Raw genomic sequence first — 19,547 nt, 5'->3', positions numbered from 1 at the left:
ACATGCACAAAAACAAGACAGAGCAAAACCAAGCAACAATGTACAACAAAACAGCAACAACAACAAAACACTGACAAAGAACAAATTAAAACACAACAAGAAAGAAGGAGACCATGGTTTATAACTCTGACTTGCTAGCTGTAAGGAAGCTTTGGTGCCCTAGCGGTTATACATTGGGCTTCAAACTGCAAGGTCAGCAGTTTAAAAGCACCAGCACCTCTCCAGGAGAAAGGTGAGGCTACAGAGTTAAAGTCTCAGAAACCTAAAGGGGTAGTCCTCTTCTATAGCGTCACTTGAGAGTCAGAATTAACTTGACAAAATGAGTTTGGTTTTCAGTTTCTTTTACTATACTCTTCTCCAAATCAAACTACATATTTTTCATCTTGTATTTCCTTGAACTTAGTGTGGTGTTCATAATACATAGTCAATAATAAGAAGTTATATAACTAATGGTTTTCTGTTGTGGTGGTGGTGATGGTTTTGTTGTTGTTGTTAGATGCCATCGGGATGGTTCCGGCTCAGAGAGACCCTGCGTACAACAAAACAAAACATTGCCCAGTTCGGCACCTCCTCACAATAGTTGTGTCTGACCCTGTTGTTGCAGCCAGTGTCATCCGTGTTGTGGGGAGCCTTCCTCTTTATCACTGCCCCTCTACTGTAGCAAGCATGGCATCCTTTTCCAGGGACTGGTCTCTCCTAATACCTTGTCCAAAGGATGTGAGTCAAAGTCTCACTGTTATTGCCTCTGAGGAGCATTCTGGCTGTACTTCTTCCAAGACATGCTTTTTGTTGTTATTTTGGCAGTCCATAGCACTTTGAATATTCTTCCCTGACACCGTAATTCAAATCATTGATTCATCTCTGGTCTTCCTTATTCAATGTTGTTTTCACATATATATGAGGCTAGTAATGCCTACTATATGCTGAGAAATTTGATTGAATCACTTCATGTTTCCTTGGTCCCAATTACATCTGGTCCGTGTAAGGAGCCCTAGTGGTATAGTGGGCTACGTGTTGGGCTGTTAAGAAAAAGGTCAGCAGTTTGAATCCAGTAGCTGCCCTGTGGGAGAAAGACAGGGGCAGGTCTGTTCTTTCCGGGTCGCTTGAGTCAGAATCAACTTGATGGCAGTTTGAAGTTTGTATATATAGTCTATAGCAGTTTGTCTCAATATTTGTCTCACTGTCATTCTTCCGATGAGTCTTTTGTAGCTTTTGAAACTAATATCTCCTATAGCACTTTATTCTACAAATACACTGTGTAGTTGTTTATATTATTGAGTAGGGTTAAGCTCTGTGGGACCATAAAGAACTGTAATATCTAATATTATATCTGTTGAGAATGCTTTTCACAGTTGAGAATCTAAGGTATAAATAGGTTAACAGCATAGCAAGAGAAAAACACATGATAAAGTGTGAATTAATAAAATGATAAATGAATAATAACTAAAAAGAGGGAGGATTGAATTATGAAAGAATAATAGTATGCTTCATGTTTTAAAGAAGAATCACAACTAAACTATATTGTGTATGCCAGTCTCTCCAATGATTCAGCTTTAAAATTCCAATGCTCAATTTATTTGAACCATGGTAAGTACTCTATACATGTTTTATTTATTTAAAATATGGGATTAATAGGTAACACAGGCATAGTAAGTGTCTTACGAGCAAAAATATACATGTACAGATTTAAAATCTAAATGTTTGTCTTAAAACCGTACCTTCAGTTATGACTATGTATTTGAAATCTTTTCCACAGGTAGAATGCTTGTCCACGAGTGGGCCCACCTCCGGTGGGGCGTGTTTGATGAGTACAATGAGGATGAGCCTTTCTATGCTGCTGCCTCGTCAAAAAAAGTGGAAGCAACAAGGCATGTCCATTTACATTTCATAAGCAACTACAGGCCATATTGATCTCATTTTCTTTGATTTACTTTTTCCTAAACACCAATCATACATTTTCCCCATGTATAACAGATGCTCTACCATGAAACAGGGCATTTCTTTTAATTTAGAAAATACATCTGGAAGTAGCTGGCTTTCATTTTAAGTATACATAACTCTCAGAGTATTTGGTAGTTAATTTGCCATATTTTGCGCCTGTTCTCCATAGCTACAATACTCATTGGTGCTGAAAATGTGCCGTGTGAAGATTGTCCACAGGTTAGAAGATCAAAACTACTGAAATAAGACAAGAATGAACAAAATTGATTAACAAGTAATGCTAAAGATGGCTGACAATACAATTAACCAATTAAAGTGGCCAGACAGGTACTTCTGGGAGATAAATAATGACCATATTAAATACTAATCAGAATGAATAATAGGCAATCTTCTTGGGTATGAAATCAAGAGAGCAGAATTGTTGAGAAATTTTGTTTAAAGTTAAGGAAAAAGCAAAACTCTGTACCATCCATGAAATTCCAACTCAGACAGACCCTATAGGACACGGTACCAGCAGGGCTCCCTAGTTGAAGCTTAGATACTGTCAATTAAGTCACTGGGAAAGGGACTTGTCAGAAATTTGCAAGTTGAAATGTGTATCATATCGATGAAGAACGTTCACCATTATTTAAGACGTGGATTTTTTAAAGTATTACGTATATCTATATCACATTTGTTTATATCATGCCCTTCTACAGATCTAGCCTCTGTTCCAGAATGTTCATCACGGCTCTTCATATAGCTACATTCATTGGGTCCCAATGGCTTCGGGCCAAAATAAACATAAGTAAACATAGGCAAAATACTCCCCAAATATCTGGATAAGTCTAATAATTACTTCCTGAATATGTACTGGAAGTATGTTTTTAATGGGACGTATTAAAATCTCAGCATATTTGTAGTAATTACTATCACCAAAGGACAATTCCAGTGGGCAGGGGTCACAGTGTGAGGTGGGAAATGGAATTTGAAGCAAGCTACGCTGAAGGAGAAAGATGCGGCGTCTGCTCTGTAAAATTACAGCCTTGGAGATCCAGTGCGGTGCTTCCATTCTGTCTATGGGGCTGAATGAAATGCACTCGTAGCAGTGGTTTGTTCTCGCTTCTTTTTCTAAAAAGGACAAGTCCATGGAATAAAACAAGCAAAGGGCTTCCAAACGTTCTTAGGAAAACTCCACTATCTTTTAATTTCATTTTTCTCATAAACTCTTTGAAACCTCTCATATCTAAATTCTCTCTATCATTCGTTACTATCATCTTTTGGACAGCATATCATTCTTGCTTCCTATTGATTGGATTTCCTTGTACATAGATAGGTATTATTCTCTCATGGACAGCTTTGTCCTTACTGATAGGTCTTGGAAAGTCCTTTTTGATGATGAATGTGAAAACCTTCCTCTTCAGTCTGTCATTCTTAGCACAGTCAACCATGTGAGCACCTGATTCGAAATAGCCAATACATTCCACTTCAGCTCATTAACACCTGGGATAGTGATCTTTGTAGATTCCATTTCATTTTTGAAGACTCCTAATTTTCCTATATTCATACTTTATCCATTCCAAGCTCTAGTTATGAACAGAAGTTTACAGCTGTTTCTTCTCATTGGGGCTCATGACCCACTATCAAATGAAACTCCAAAAGGCTCCCTGAAAACCTTACTCAGTCCCCATCACATGAACAATTCTACTTTGAGAAGGAAGCTCTGCTCAGTCATATTTTGAGTGCTTTACAACCCGAGGGGCTCATCTTCTGGTATAACTCTGACCCCATTCCACAGCTATTCATGAAATGTCCAGCATCTGACAATGTCCTCCTGCTATCCATCAGGTTTCCAGGGGCCAGTCCCTCTGAAGTGGACAGTCCATTCCTTCTGCATAGTCTGTTCTAGTCTGGAAGCTTTGCTGAAACCTGTTCACTTGTAGTGATACTGTGTGTTTGAAATGTCAGTGACGTAGCTTCCAGCAAAGGAGCACACACACCTCCACAGTACAACAAACTGACAGCTAAGTGGTCAGATAAGAATACAGCAATAAAATATTGATGAAACTATATAAGGATAAGATATTAAAGGTTTCCTAAAATGATAACAGTGAATGGAAATACTTAAGATGTTTAAAAATGACACTGACCAGGCTGCCTCAAAGACTAACTGTCAAATATTTTCAGGTGTTCCTCAGGTATCACTGACCAGAATGGAATTCAGCACTGTGTAAGAGGCAGCTGTGTAACAAAACGATGCAGAGTTGATCCTCAGACAAAACTGTACGAAAAAGGTTGTCAATATTTCCCTAATAAGGTGCAAACTGAAAAGGCATCTATAATGTTTATGCAAAATATTGATTCTGTAAGTATGTCAATTATTTCCAGAATTTCTGACCAAAGGACATATTATCATGTTTTTTTAAATATCTGTCCATATGACCCAGGGGAGGAGGAACATTAATATAGAGTTCTTTGAACATTGTTAAGCACATGACTAGCATTCAACTAGAATAAGCTGCTGGTGCTATCAGTGTTATTATGAAAAATCCACCTTAACATACTATTTACCTTTATTAAATCAAATATAATTCAATAAGAAACATTTATAGAACAGTGATTCATTTTCTCAAATTGTATAGATAGATTTTAAAATACATACTAAATAAAATTATTTTTTCAATGTATTAACATTGTAGATTAGTGAATTCTGTAATGCAAAAAACCATAATCAAGAAGCTCCAAATCTTCAAAACAAAAAATGCGATTTCAGAAGTACATGGGAGGTGATTAGCAATTCTGAGGATTTTTAAAAGACCACACCTATGATAGTGTCACCCCCTGCAACTGCCCTCTATCTGCTGAAGATCAGTCAAAGAATTGTGTGCTTAGTTCTTGATACGTCTGAAAACATGGCGGTAAGCTTCATGGCCCATTTTTTCTGGATGTAGAGGATCGGCAGGTGATCAAATAGCTAACAAAACACTGAACTCTGTATAGAAGGAAATTTGACCAAGAAGGAGAGGCGCAAGAGTGGGGTTTGTATAAAAAGCACAGATCAGTGGAATGAGAAGGAGGAGGACAAGTGTGTGAAGAGACTTACATTCTGGCAAAGACTTAGAGTCCATGGCAATCAGTCCCTACATTGGGAGGGAAGTGGTGGGTGGGTTATCAAGAAAAGAGGAAAGCACATAAGAATTCTAGCCTTGAGAATTAAAACGCACCACAGTCTGGATGGGTTTTGAGAGCTCCGGGGGTGGTTCACCTTAGAACAACTAACACAGATGTCCTCAGAAGAAATCAGAGTTTCAACTATTAGAGTCATCATCCCACATTCCAAACCAGCCCTCACCTCTACCTCTAATATCTTAGCAGAAAAGATCTTGTTTTAGTTAAAAATCCCCGTTCTTTACTACACTACCATGTGTCCCATACCACCCATGACTACAGTTTTGAACTTAAAAATGGAAAATTGTGATCATTGTTTACTTTCAAAACACCATACTGTGTATAAGAAAATTCTTACTGATAAATTCTATTCACTCATTTCATGTACTCTGCTTTTATCTTTTATTAGAAAACCCCTTATTCTTTTTTATTCAGATTCATAACCGCCTACTTAGAATGAATCCAGCAGCCAAATATTTCCTGCTGCAGACTATTGAAAATGGATCCTGGGTTGGCATGGTTGCCTTTGACAGCATGGCCTACATCAAAAGTAAGCTAATCCAAATCATAAGCAGCAATGAAAGACGCAAGCTCGTAGAGAGCTTACCGACAGAAGCCTCAAGAGGAATTTCCATCTGCTCTGGAATCAAATCAGCATTTCAGGTGAAATTGCTCTGCAAATACAGTGTCCTTCTTTGTTTTTCTATTTCTAGGTTAAGTGCTGCTGTACCTACTTACTAACAACATAATTAATCGTAGGCAATGCAGTTCTAAAAGCACGTAGGAAAATACATATTTTTTCTTAATATATATTTTTAATGGATCAGTGAATCGACTATTAAATTGATGGGAAAATAAATGGCAATAATAGTGTTGCTAAAGTCATAAACACATTAAGAGCAAACTTTTTTGTGTGTTACCAGGCAAAAGTAGGAACTCTATTTATGACCACAACTGAGTCAGTCCTCCATTCAGTTTCTCTGGCAGTCAGTAAGGGAAACCTGATAGTTTATATATTAATATAAATACTGCAAGGACCTAGAGTCCATGCCAGTCAATGCCTACATTGGGAGGGAAGTGGTGGGTGGGTTATCAAGAAAAGAGGAAAGCAGAGAGGTGAGGCACACTTGTTAAAGCATAAGACTTGTCGTCAACTCCTTATCAGAATCCTGGAGCTGAAACTTAGTAGCTACGTAATCCTAGACAAGTCCAGCCTCTTGATACTCTTGATGCTTTCTCTATAAAATATAGAAAAATTAAAATGTCTACCTCTTAGCAGGTTTATAAAGATTAAATGAAATGCTATATTTAACATTCTTAAAACAATATTTTCTACAATCTAACATCATTCCTTTTGAATTTGTCATTTTTGACTTAGAAAAACCATATGCCTGTCTGACTTCTAATGCTCAATAAAAATCCACTTCAGCTCATTTATGCCTATAATTGCAACGATGGGCTCAAGCACGAGAGCGATTGTGAAAATGGCGCATCACTGGCAGTGTTTCATCCTGTTGTTCACAGAGTTGCTATGAGGGAGAACTGACTCAGCAGTGCCTGACAAAATAATGCAAATGCCTGAACTATCGATCTTTATAGGGTCCGTTTCATTTTGATGGCTTCCAATATGCCTAGATTCATACTTTGTACATTCCATGTTTCAACTATTAATGGATGCTTGTAGCTGTTTCTCCTCATTTGCAGTAGTGCCCCACCAGCAAATGAAGGTCCTCAAAGTTTTACCGCATCCACTCTTTAGGTCAACTCTACGTAGAGGAGGCTGCTCTTTCCTGGTCATCGGTTGAGTGCCTTTCGACCTAAGGCCATTGTATCAGACAGTGTTTCAGTGACTGACCCTTTAGACAGGCCAGCCTGATCCTTTTTCATTGTCTGTTCTCTGTCTGAAAACTGCACGAGACTCTGTACCTCAAGGGTAACCTGCTGGTATTTGAAAAACCAATGGCATGACTTCTAGTATCACAGCAACACACACAAGCCACCAGCTTGACAAACTGACGGGTGAGCAGTGGCAATTCTTCCTAGTGTTTTGTCCTTACCCTTTTCACATACGTTTTTCTGTTGTGGCATTGCCTGTTTCTTTTCTTATTCGTGTAATTTGCATCTTCTTCTGTTAAATTTCCCAGTGACTTGTCAATTTTATTAATTCTTTCAAAGAACCAATGTCTCATCTTTCTATCAATGTTCTGGTTCATTTATTCTGCTCTGATATTTATTACTTCTTTTCTTGTGGTAATGGTCAGCTTATTTTGCTGCTTTTTTGCTAGTTTAGGAAATATTGGGTTAATGTGCTGATTTTGATTCTTTCTGCGTTTTTGATGTGGGAATTGATTGCATAAAATGGCCCTCTGAGCACTACTTTTTCTGTATTTTCAAGGGATGAGTATGTAGTATTTTTACTTATATTTGATTCTAGGAATTTTTATTTCATTTTTCATTTCTTCTATTACCCAATAGTTTTTAAGCAGAGTTTTGTTCAGTTTCCATATATATGCTTTTTCTCCTTGAGCTTCCTTTTCTTGATTTCTAGTGGAATAATGTTGTGATCTAAAAAGATGCTTTGTAATAGTTCAAAAATTTTAAATCTATTGGGACTTGTTTTGTGGTTGACAAATGACATGGGAGTCACATCTGACCTCCTCTGACTACACAAAGGGGAAGGAGAATCCAAATCAACATCTGCCCAAAGATGAGTTCTGAGACAGAAATCAGATACGCTTCCACCACCCATCCTTAATTACATATATTCTAACACCAACCATCCCTCCCACAACACTCTACTTCTATCAGGTTTGAAAATCTATTGCAATGACCAAACAGAACTCACAGACAACGCTCTCAATTAAGGGGGTTTATTAGGGAAGTTACCTAGTCAAGATCCAAAAATATTAAGGATAGAGTCTGTATGTTCACAGCATCTATTCTTAGAGATGCCACAAGCCAGTCTCTTTGGTCCTCGGCCTCTCAACTATATAGTCATTTACCTCTGCCCTGTTACAAACCTCTGTTAGCACAGATTAATTCCCAAAAGACAGCCTACTCTTCAAGCTTCCTGTCTAAAGGCACTAAGATTTACTCATTCTGTGGATGGACCTGGAAGCCCACTGCTCAGCCTTGAGGGCTCTGTGCTGCTCTTCTACTCTGTCTCATGTTCTTGATGTTATCACCTCTGGTGCCTCTAGTGCTTCTGCCACTGCAGGCAGGGATCTCATATACCTTCGGCTAGTGGTTCTTCTTTCTTTGTGATTGGGGAACGCTCTATCCCTGCTTCTCAGATAGTCCACTTTTATACTAAGCAGAATGGCACAAACGATGACTCCTCAAATTAGAGTCCTCTGTACCTATTTACATACTCCCATCTGGTGAATAAGTGAGAGTTACAAAAACAGAAGAGCTGTACAATGCAATTTCACCTCACTGTGGTGGCATAACATATGGTCTATTCTGGAGAATGTTTCACATGCACTGGAAAAGATATATTTTGTTGCTGAGCGAGGTGCTCTGTATATGTCTATGAGGTCAAGTTGGTTGATGATAATTAGCTTTGTGTCTTTTCTGAGAGTTTCTCAAGTTGTTCTGCCTTTCATCCAAAGTTTTGTATTAAATTCTCCTGCTACTTTTGTGGAGTTGTCTGTTTCTCCTACAAACCTGTTAGTGTTTAATAGTGTGTTTGGGTCTCTTTCATTGGGTGCATTAATAGTTTCTATAGTTATATACTCTTGTTCAATGTATCCATGAATCATTATATAATGTCCTACCTTGTTTATCATAGTGATATGTGTCTTATTTTTATTGCTGATAGGTGTCTTTAAAATGGCTCTGACTCATAGTGATAGTGACACTGTGTGCAACAGAACAAAATACTGCCCATTTCTCGGCCCTCCTCACAATTGTGTTTGAGCCCATTGTTGCAGCCACTGTGTCAATCCATCTCTTATGGATATCCTCCCTTTTTTGTTGACCCTCTATTTTACCTAGCATGATGTCACTCTCCATGGGATTGGTTTCTCCTGATAGCATACCCAAAGTCTCACCATCATCACTTCTAAAGAAAATTCTGGCAATAGTTTTTCCAAGGCAAATTTGTTGATTTTCTAGTTGTCAAGGTACTTCAAATATTTTTCATGAACATCATAATCAAATACATTGATTCTTCTTTCTTCACTGTCCTAGTTTCACATGCACACAATGCAATTGAAAATATCATGGCCTAGTACATTCTTCTCTAGTGCACATGGAACATTCGCCAATCCACAAAGCGACTTGCTCTTCAACAGTTTAAAGAAGTCTTATGCTGCTGATTTGACCAGTGAAATATATCATTTAAGGTTTTTGCCTCAAAATTTACTTCATTGGATATAGATATTGTCATCCCCATTCTTTTTTGATTGCTATTTTCTTTATGTCTGGTTTATATGAAAGAGAATAAGTATCCAGATTGAAGAAAGGCTTGCTAACAATCTGCGACATGCAGATGACATCACATTGCTTGCTGAAAGTGAGAAGGCCTTGAAGCACCAGCTGATGATCAAGGATTGCAGCCCTCAGTATGTAAAGCAAGCCAGAATCCTCACAACTCTCAATAGGAAACATCATAGGAAGTGGAGAAAAGATTCAAGTTTGAAAGGATTTTATTTTGCCTGGATCCATAATCAGTGTAGTAGTCAATAGATCAAATTACACAGTTCATTGGGTAAATGTGTTATACATGATCTCTTCAAAGTGCTGGGAAGCAGTGATGTCACCTGGAGGACGAAGTTGTGTTATTTCCAATGACCTCACGTGCATGTGGACGTTGGACACTGACTAAGGAAGACCATAGAGGAACAGATGCATTTGAACTGTGGGGTGGGAGAAGATCGACAGTGCCACGGACTGCAAAAAGGACAAGCTGATCTGTACGGGAAGTAAGGCCAGAGTGCTCCTTAGAGCCAAGGATGGCCAGATGTCATCGTACATACTTTGGAAATATTGTGAGTAGAAAGCAGTCCCTGGAAAAGGGCATCATGTTTGGTAAAGTGAAAAGGTGGTTAAAAAAAAAAAAAAGACTCCGGCCCTTAAAGAAGTGGACTAACACAGTGCCTCAGGAAGAGGAATACAGGTGAGGCCGGCACGGGACCGTGCTGTGTTTTGCTCTGTTGTGCACAGGGTGTTATGAGTTGGAGCTGACTTGATGGCACCTCAAACAACAATTGGTTATTTCAAAATAAGCAAGCATTATAGTGAATGTGATGAGTTTGTTCTGTGATACGAGCTTTAATAAAGATTCTACATTCCAGTCCTCTCCCACAAATCTACCCACACCTCCAGTCTTCCCTTTTATGTTCACAAAAGCCACTGCTAATCCATCGTGGCATTTTAACCTGGATTTTCTCACAATTTTCTCACAATTGTTTTCCAAGAATCTACTACTATTTAAAGCAGTCCGGGAAAACAAAATAGAGTTGCTAGCTGAGACTAAGTTTTTTCCATCCTTTTCTTCTACCGGGTATTCAGGTGTAGACATTTTCAAACTATTTGGTTTTATAGGTTGATATACCACTAATCTATCTCCTTGTCATACTGCAATGCTTTGCATGTTGTTGTGAAGTTATGCCACCAATTGGAAGCTATGCCACCAATATTTCAAATACCAGCAGGATCCACCATGAAGAAGAGGTTTCAATTGAACTTCCAGACTAAGATGGACTAGTGGGGGAAATGCCTAGAGATCTACTTACAAAACTTACTCAATAAAATACTTAATGATCACAACAAAATATTGCCCAACTAGGATCAACCCCTAGTTTGGAAGGCACTAAAAAATATACACCGCTGCAGCAATGGGTTCAAGCATACCGACGCTCTATGGTGATGACAGCGCAGGGCCCAACATTTTGTTCGGTTTTGCAGGAGATCACCATGAGTTGGAGAAATTGATCATCTTAGCAATCCTCAAGATGCTTTGAACTTTCAGTATCATTTATTAAACATGTTTCTGATTCCCTACGAACGTCGTGATTAGCAAAGTGGGACAGGAAGAGGGAGATCTTCCTAAAGATGGATTGAGAGGGTGGCTGCAACGCTGGGCTCAAACATGCCGATTGGGCAATGTTGGGTTCTGTTGTGCACCGGTCACAGGATTGCACCAAACGACAGCAGCAGTCAGGACTTACTTCCATTTGCCATTCTAAAAGGCTATGCATTGATTTCTTTATTTTCAAATTTCAATCCATTTAAGTTTCTACATACTGAAGACTTAGAAGAACGTAATCTGATCAAGAAAGAAAAAGATGTAATGTCTCTTTCCCCATTTTTTTTGGTGTCTTGTCTTCCTAAATTCCTTAGACTGAGATGCCCTTAATATTATTTAGCCAAGACAGGATTTTTCTCAGCCTTCCCCACCCCCCACCCCCACACACACACATAATTTCATTTGAATAATCATTCACTGTAGTATGAGAACAAAAATGTCATAGTTCCTCCAGAAGTTATGGACACAGATCCCGTGATTTCAAAGTATAAATTACATCAGCTATTCTACGCACTTTCATTTCCTCTGGTTTTTCCCCCTAACTCCCCTTCAGTCCATTTGTCCTAGGAACATCTGGAAATGAATGCCTTGAATTATGTTTGCAGGTGCTTAGAGAGAGATTTTCCCAGATAGATGGATCTGAAATAGTGCTGCTGGTAGCAGGAAAAGACAGCACTGTGAGGAATTGTATGGATGAAGTGATACAAAGTGGGGTGATCGTTCATTTGATTGCCATTGGACCAGATGCTGAAGGAGCAGTCATTGAGATGTGCGCCAAAACAGGTAAAACATGGTGTTAATTCTGTAGACCGCTGCTACATGCTACATGCTACAGCCTAATGAAGAGGCTGACCTCAACGGCTTCTTTCAAACTCCTCTTTGGAAGATACTGGGCCAGGAGCTGGGGACCAAAGTTGAGCCAGATACAATCACTGTGGTTAAATGTCCACAGTCAAGGTAGTCTGGGAGACAAATACTAATGCTAATCAGATAGTATAAGCAGGTAGCATTCCCTCACGACAGGAAAAAGAAATAGTAAGAACTGTCTATGCGAGGAGAGGAAGCTATGAATACTGCCAGCATTAGATGCTTTTGGGAAAGAAGACTTGAGAGTTAGGCCTTAAATAAGATGTTGCATTTCTCTGAGAGTAGGACCAGATAAGAGAAAAAGATCAGACTCTCCGTTAAAAAGAAAGAGGGTGCACATTGGAAGACACTGCAAAGTACATACAGGGAACGGTAGAATATTCAGTGAGACTAGAACATAGATAGCATAGTGGGTGGGAAAATGGCCCTAACAGAAACTCTAGCAGGATAGAATTAAAATACCAACACAGTTGCTAGATAAAACATTTACAACAGGTGCTGCTATCTTTGAAATGCAAACATGGGAGAAAATATGGATCACATTTTTTCCAATGACTTCTTAAACATAGTAAAGAATATATCATTTTAAATCTCAGGATGCTTTAAGCATAACAATTATTAGTATCAATTATTGAATTGAGTGCACTTCAAACGTAATTCTTTCTTAATACCTTCATTGTATAAACATCTATCATATTCAAAATGCTTCCACAGTCATTGTAAAAGTCATTCCTGTCCAACTAACCCTCCACTTACCCAAGTGATACCTTGTGATGTTGTCTCCGTTGGTTACAGTTTCTCAGTCTGTGCTTTGGTCGGTTGTTGTCAGAATACTTCAGAATAGCAGGTCTTTTTTCCTCATTTTCTGATTCTGATCTACTTTGGTTAGAAACACTGTATCTAAATAACCCTGAATAATCCCCCTGGAAGGATATATAAAACAAAGTCTTTGAACTTTAGTGCTGTGGAATTAGAATATCTTTTTTAGTATTCTTTGGCTATCGGATGTTTCCTAGGTAGCTAATGTTTCTGGATAAGTGAGATGTTAAGTTAGTTTACAGTTGCTACGTATGATATTCTTTATTTGAGAGTTAATCTTTATACCTGTATGATTTCAGTCTGTTCTAAACTTGATTTTGTTCAAATTGTTACCTTATTAGGAGAAAGATGGAACTGTCTCTTCCATAAAAAATTACAGTCTCAGAAACCCTAAGGGGCAGTTCTACTCTGTCCTATAGGGTCACTGTAACTTTAGTAATGTGTGTGCATTTTAGGAGGAAGTTATCAATTTGCTTCAGACAATGCCCAGAGCAATGGCCTCGTCAATGCTTTTGGCGCCCTTGCATCAGGAAACACGGATCTCTCCCAGCAGGCTTTTCAGGTCAGCATTCCCATCCTTAAGTTCCCGGTTTTGAACTTAGCCATAAGCAAGAATGATAGTTTGATGGTTGCGTGTTTTGAGTTCGATATTTTTCTCATAATACATTTCTAATTGAAATTAAATCTTCCGTTCTTAACTATGCTTTACGTGAAACACTAATTAATTATGTAGTGAAATGAGAGTTTATGTGTAGGATTACAATTCTAAGTGTCTAAAATTAGAAAGTAGATGATACAAAAAGCGTGCCCAATAATGCTTGAAGAATGATAATGTTAATAATTATTCAGTATTATTAAGTCATTGCATGAAGTTGATTCACTATTTTTTCCTAGACATTACCTTTAATTTTCATATTTTTCTGAATGATCGATTCAAGGATTAATTTATCTATTTTACTGTTGATGCCAAAACCTGATTGTAATGTTATAAAAGTAGCAGTACTAAGGTGGAGTATGACTCAAGCGATAAGTGCAAATCCCTTAAATTTTGAAGACTCTCATTTTTCTCATGCAGAAAATGAAACCATGTATCTCTGCTAAAAATTCCTTGAGAACCACTCTGGATTTTAAGCTTTAAAACAGTTAAATTTTGAAATAGTAATATTTTCAGAATTTTGAATATCTAGTTGCATTTATGAGGTAAATCAATTTGAAAGACAGTAAACACATAGCAATAGCAGATATAGCACATGGTTGCTTTTCCCTTTGGGATTTGATTAAGAGATAACATAAAAACCCAATAATGGTCACATTTTTCACCAAAAATAGATCATTAGTCCAGTAACATAACAGTCGTTTGTCTAAAAATTCATTTTTAAAGTTTATGTATCATGTCTACCTGCCCATCACTGGAAGAAGTATTGCCATTGGTCCTTGTCTGACTGCAAACCCTCCATGAAAACCCATCTAGCTCTTCTGCACAAAAAAGGTGTGGCAGACTATTTATGTAAAGATTACAGCTTGGAAACCCTATGAGGTTGATCTATTCTGTCCTATAGGGTCACTCTAAATTGGAATTGGCTTAAAGACAATAGATCTTATCTAGGAGTGAAGTGGGGCAGCAGTAGTCTGGACATTTACCCTGCAAACTAGTCTTGAAATTAGTTTGAAGATACTTTAGCAGTGTTCAACCTTGGTAACTTGAAGTGAATGGTGAAACAGGGAAATGGAAGGCTTCAAAGGGCATTTAAAAATATAAGAGCAGAATATAGAAAATCAGTTTTAAGAAGGAGATATTTGCAAACCAAAAGATCTCTGTTTTTAATTGACGTTCTTAAAAAAGAGATGAAGGAGCAAAAAGAACGTCTTGTTTTCCTCCCTTGAAGTGTCTGTGGTCAGTTCTTGAACAGCTAAATATCGAAAAGGAAAGAATTTTTATATTACTCTAAATTCCTCTGTATCATTGTTTCCTGAAATGAGCAATACCATCCCATGGGACCACTGTAATGATCCAGGGGACCTGAAAAGGTGAAGCCTACACTTTATCCTGGCGTATGGGCTATAGTACAAAAATCTTTAAGTGCCAGGAAGGAGGGTAGCTGAATCATTTTTGTTCTCTAAAAATAAGGCAGCAAGCCAACTATGTTTGGGAACCTATGCTCTATATCATGGATAGAACTTGAGATGTGCTATGGCCAACTAGAAGCTCATTACAATAATCTAAGATGAGTTGGTAGGAATGTGGACCTGGTGGCAGTTGAAATAAAACAGCTCCCTTTGGACTCAATTATCTTTCACTAGAAGTCTTCTATAACCCAAATCCTCTTCCTTTCTTAACTGATTCTGACAGGCTCTATAAAATCATTCACATTCAGATTGAACTTGATAATAATACTTTGTTCACTCAAAGACATGCACATTAAACAGAACACTGAGATTTTTGTCAAAGCAATGATATTTCTTTTTTGTTTAATCATTTTATTGGGGGCTCGTACAACTCTTATCACAATCCATACATACATCCATTGTGTCAAACACATTTGTACATTTGCTGCCGTCATCATTCTCAAAACATTTTCTTTCTACTTGAGCCCTTGGTATTAGCTCCTCATTTACCCCTTTCTCCCCCACCCTCCCTCCCTCATGAACCCTTGATAATTTATAAATTTTTTCATGTCTTACACTGAACAGAAAAGTAGGTAAAGGGAGACATCTAAGCAGTGATAATCTAATGGTAGAATTCACTCCCTTCCTTTGGGACTGGGGCGAAGGTGTGTACAGCTTAGAATAAATCATGAGTGAAACTGATCAGTGTTGTTGAAATGATACTCCTCAGAAGGCATCCTTTTGGTCAAAGTTGCCTCTTCTTAATGAAGAATTTTCAACATAGACTTTGAAAAAAAATTTCTACAAAAAGCGTCTCAAAAAGAGATCCTATCTTTGACTTCTTTCCACAACAGAAAGACAAACTAGGGGATATACACTATCATGTCCAGAAATTAATTCAAGACCTATCAGAAAAGACCTTAGAAAGGATTGTCTCGAAATCTGCTAGTCCTCATTTGCTTTTTAAAGTCACCCTCACCCTGTCACTGCTCAAATAATCAGTCCACTTTTAGAGCTCACAATCCTAAAGTGGGATACCAGATATGTTTGTTTTCAATGAAGAAATAAAAAATTATCTTTAAAAGAAATATGAAATTATTATTTTTGCTAATCATTAAGTTTAAAAATATGTTCAAACAGCGTGAAAGTAAGGGATTAACCCTCACCAGTGACCCTGGATGAATGGAACTGTAGTCATTGATAAAAGGAGACATTCTTTCTCGTCACGTGGAGCCAACATGTTCCCAGAATTGCTCTCTGGGATCCCAATGGAACATTGGTGGGAAAATTCACAGTGGACATAAATTCCAAAATGGCTCATCTCACTATTCCAGGAATGGCAAAGGTGAGAAATCAGCTTTTAGTTTCCCTCTCTGACTTTTTTTTTTCAAAAAATAATGGAAATGTATGATAACATAAATATATTTTAATGTCTTCATGTCAATAGTTACATCAACTTCAAAATTAAGATAAAATGTATTACTATTTTTTCATCCTTTCATTATCATCTAATGATTTGATGGGTGGAAAAAAGAACGAGTTTACGTATCAGGAGAAAGAGACTATTCCTGTTTCCGAAATTTCCACAGTGATTTTGAAGAGGAACTGTAGCGAAAATCTTTACAAGATAGTATGCACATAGCTGTAGCCTTTATTAGCACCACCTAGGACGAGACGGGAGTTCGTGTGTGGTGCCAACAGTATGCTTGAGTGGAAGATTGGAGGTTTGCGTCCACCAGAGGTGGAACTTGTTATGCAGCCCTGCGAAGTAGGAGAGGCACCGAAGGATTCATGCAGATGATCAAGGAACCAACAGCAGGACCAACAGGAAACTCTGCCTCACTACAAAGTGCTTAGCAGCGTCCTGTGGATGGAAAGCCTTCAATGCCTTTTAAATGGTAGTTATTGTTATTTTTGGAGATAGTGGTATATACAAAAGATAAGGTACTCAGAGATTCAAGCCACTAAACACACCCTGGAAGAAAGACCTAAAAACACATGCAATGATGCCGAAGGCAGGACGATCACAGGCCAGTGGGTGGGAAGTCTTGTGGATCCAGTGGGTTGTAGCCATCTCAGTGGTGACAGGGGTCTCCTGTGGATTCTCTGGCTCAGGGCACTAGCATATTTCCATGTGTCTTCTGGACAGGGACATCTCACAAGGAGTCAGCTGAAAGGGGTGGAGTCTCCCACCCAGAATCCTCAGGAGAAGGCTATGCCCACACAGAGGCCTCATTGGCTCTGACCTGATTGACAGGATAGAGTCCACCCTTCCACATATTGATACCAGATTATGTAACTACCACATCAACCACTGAAGACTGCTCTGTATAGTTCAGCTTTTGTTTAAATTATACGATCGGTGGCCTCTCAGGCCAAAAAACAAGGTTTTGTACAGCACTTGTAGGGGTGCCTGTCTGAAATGCTCACTTGTCCTCTGTGGGTTCTTGTACACCCCTCAAAGACCTTTTGTCTTCTACATCACATTTGTAAGATGTACTTTTAGAAGTGGGTAGTAGAGATACAGAAATATCTTGACTTTGACTGCTTATGATATTATCCGTGAAATATTTTAGGTGGGCATTTGGACTTACAGTCTTCAAGCCGAAACAACTCCAGAAGTATTAACTATGAGAGTAACTTCTCACGTGTCAAATTCTGCACCTCCAATCACAGTGAGAGCTAAAATGAATAAAGAGAAAAGCCGCTTCCCTGGTCCAATAATTGCTTACGCGGAAATTCAACATGGGTTCCTACCGCTTCTTGGAGCTAATGTAACTGCCTTCATTGAATCAATACATGGGCAAGTGGAAGTTTTGGAACTTCTGGATAATGGTGCAGGTAATCCATACTTTTTAAAAACAATTGACATGTGATTCACAAATCATACAGTAGTTTCAACATATTAAAACGAGTTTTGTAATCATCACCAAAATCAATTTTAGAACACTTTCTTCATTTTTGTACTCATTAGTATTAGCTCCTCATTTCCCACCAACATCCCCTGCCATAATCCAAAGAAACTCTTAGCCCTATAGATTGACCTATCCTGGATTTCATATAAAGAAAAATACAAAAACAACATTTTTTAAAGATAAAAATAATAAAACTAGAACAAATTTAAAATAAGTCAAATAGGAGATCAAAATGATAAACCTGACTGGAACGGATAAAACTTTGTCAGGTGGTCCTCCATACACATTGGGCCTGATCTGTTTTTCAACATTTTCTGTGATTTGTGGTTTGTTTTTTTTTTTTTTTTACTGGGGGTTAACCCTGATGCATTTTGTCATTCAGGATAGCCCTCTTGAATTTTTATTATAGGTTTGTCTGTTTTTCTGTTCATGAAGCCCATGATTGATGGATCTATGGAGACAGCACGTAGAATAAGGGTTCCTGAAGGTGCAGTGGAGAAGGTGGGGGAGGGGGGAGGGGGGGGAGCTGATATCAAGGAGTTCAAGAAGAAAGAGAATGTTTTGAAACTGATCATGGTAACAATTGTACAATGCTGCTTGATGCGATTGAACTATGAAACAATATGATACCTGTTTCAGCTCCCAATAAAATGGTTTTGAAAATAAATAAATAAAATAAGTCAAAAGGAAAAACAAATGGTAAGGTGTCAAATTTTAACCTAACAAATTTTAAGCGTCCCAATGCACTCTGTCTGTTAGGAAGGCTAGTTACATCCCTGATCAGTGGTCATAGGGGATTCACTGAGGTCTTATTCCAAGTGAATATCCTGAAAATGGATTTGGGACTTTCACTGTGATCCATAGTCTTCTACTGAGTGCTCAGAACGGGTAAGCTCTAATACCATTCCCTCTTCCAGTCTTGGATTTTATTATTTACAATCCCTGAATCACACAGTCTGATGTGCTTCATCCGTGTAGACATAACGGGCACATCATTTAAACAGCTGTCTGTTTTAAGACAATGCTTTAAGACCCCAGATGCTGTTCTTTCTGCCAGCCAGCCACTATGTAATTTGTTCATCACACTTTGGATAGCACCCCTCTCTTCAATGATCTCTTCATGAGGGCAAGTATCATGATACTTGTTTAGTTTATAGCTATGGTTAAGTGCAATCTCAAAATCCATTAAATTAAAGGATTTAAAAGTAAGCCTATATTTTCACAAAATGTCATTCTGTGTGGTGCCCTGTGACAATGTAGACCAAAAGGACGAGAATCAGAGAAACGGGTGCAGATGATTAAAGAACATCAAGGCAGGCAGAAAACTCTGCCCAGGTAATGCTACAAAGTGCTTAGAAAATAATCATTGGTATCATCGGCGTCTCTGGGATGTACAAACAGTCATGTGCTCAGTTGATAACCAAAAGGTTCGCAGTTCAAATCCACCCAAAAAAATAAGTCCTAAAAGCCCTATGGAACACACATTTACGCCGGCACACGTGAGATCACAACGAGGTACAGTGGACATAATAGGCATTGTTGTTATTATTGCTTACGACTTAGACAGCCAGTACCTGTCATCACTAGGTAGGAAATTCTTAGTCAAGAAATAAATGACAGAGTGAAAAGTTGGGGGTGGGAGTTCCTCTGGTGGGCGTCATCAGAAAGTCTATGCAGAGAGTGAAGCCCATGTAGCCAAATGGTACTGAGAAGCAGAACCC

At 38.3% G+C, this 19,547-nt stretch overlaps 1 protein-coding gene across 1 annotated transcript in view; it reads left to right on the top strand.

The window, feature by feature from the left end:
- The window catches only part of LOC101640642 (calcium-activated chloride channel regulator 4-like), a 37,727-nt gene that overhangs the window by 11,954 nt on the left and 6,226 nt on the right, over positions 1-19,547 (top strand). The window contains 10 exon segments of the mRNA XM_013003800.1: positions 1,757-1,868; positions 4,108-4,285; positions 4,620-4,838; positions 5,524-5,751; positions 11,725-11,902; positions 13,261-13,367; positions 16,052-16,082; positions 16,085-16,111; positions 16,114-16,256; positions 17,488-17,752. Coding sequence (XP_012859254.1) covers positions 1,757-1,868; positions 4,108-4,285; positions 4,620-4,838; positions 5,524-5,751; positions 11,725-11,902; positions 13,261-13,367; positions 16,052-16,082; positions 16,085-16,111; positions 16,114-16,256; positions 17,488-17,752 — 1,488 coding nt within the window.

This window comes from Echinops telfairi, unplaced genomic scaffold (assembly GCF_000313985.2).
Source record: "Echinops telfairi isolate 266 unplaced genomic scaffold, ASM31398v2 ScPeMD7_443;HRSCAF=831, whole genome shotgun sequence".
Lineage (NCBI taxonomy): Eukaryota > Metazoa > Chordata > Mammalia > Afrosoricida > Tenrecidae > Echinops > Echinops telfairi.
The sequence above is the reverse complement of the archived record's forward strand: the minus strand, read 5'-3'. Positions and strand labels throughout refer to the sequence as shown.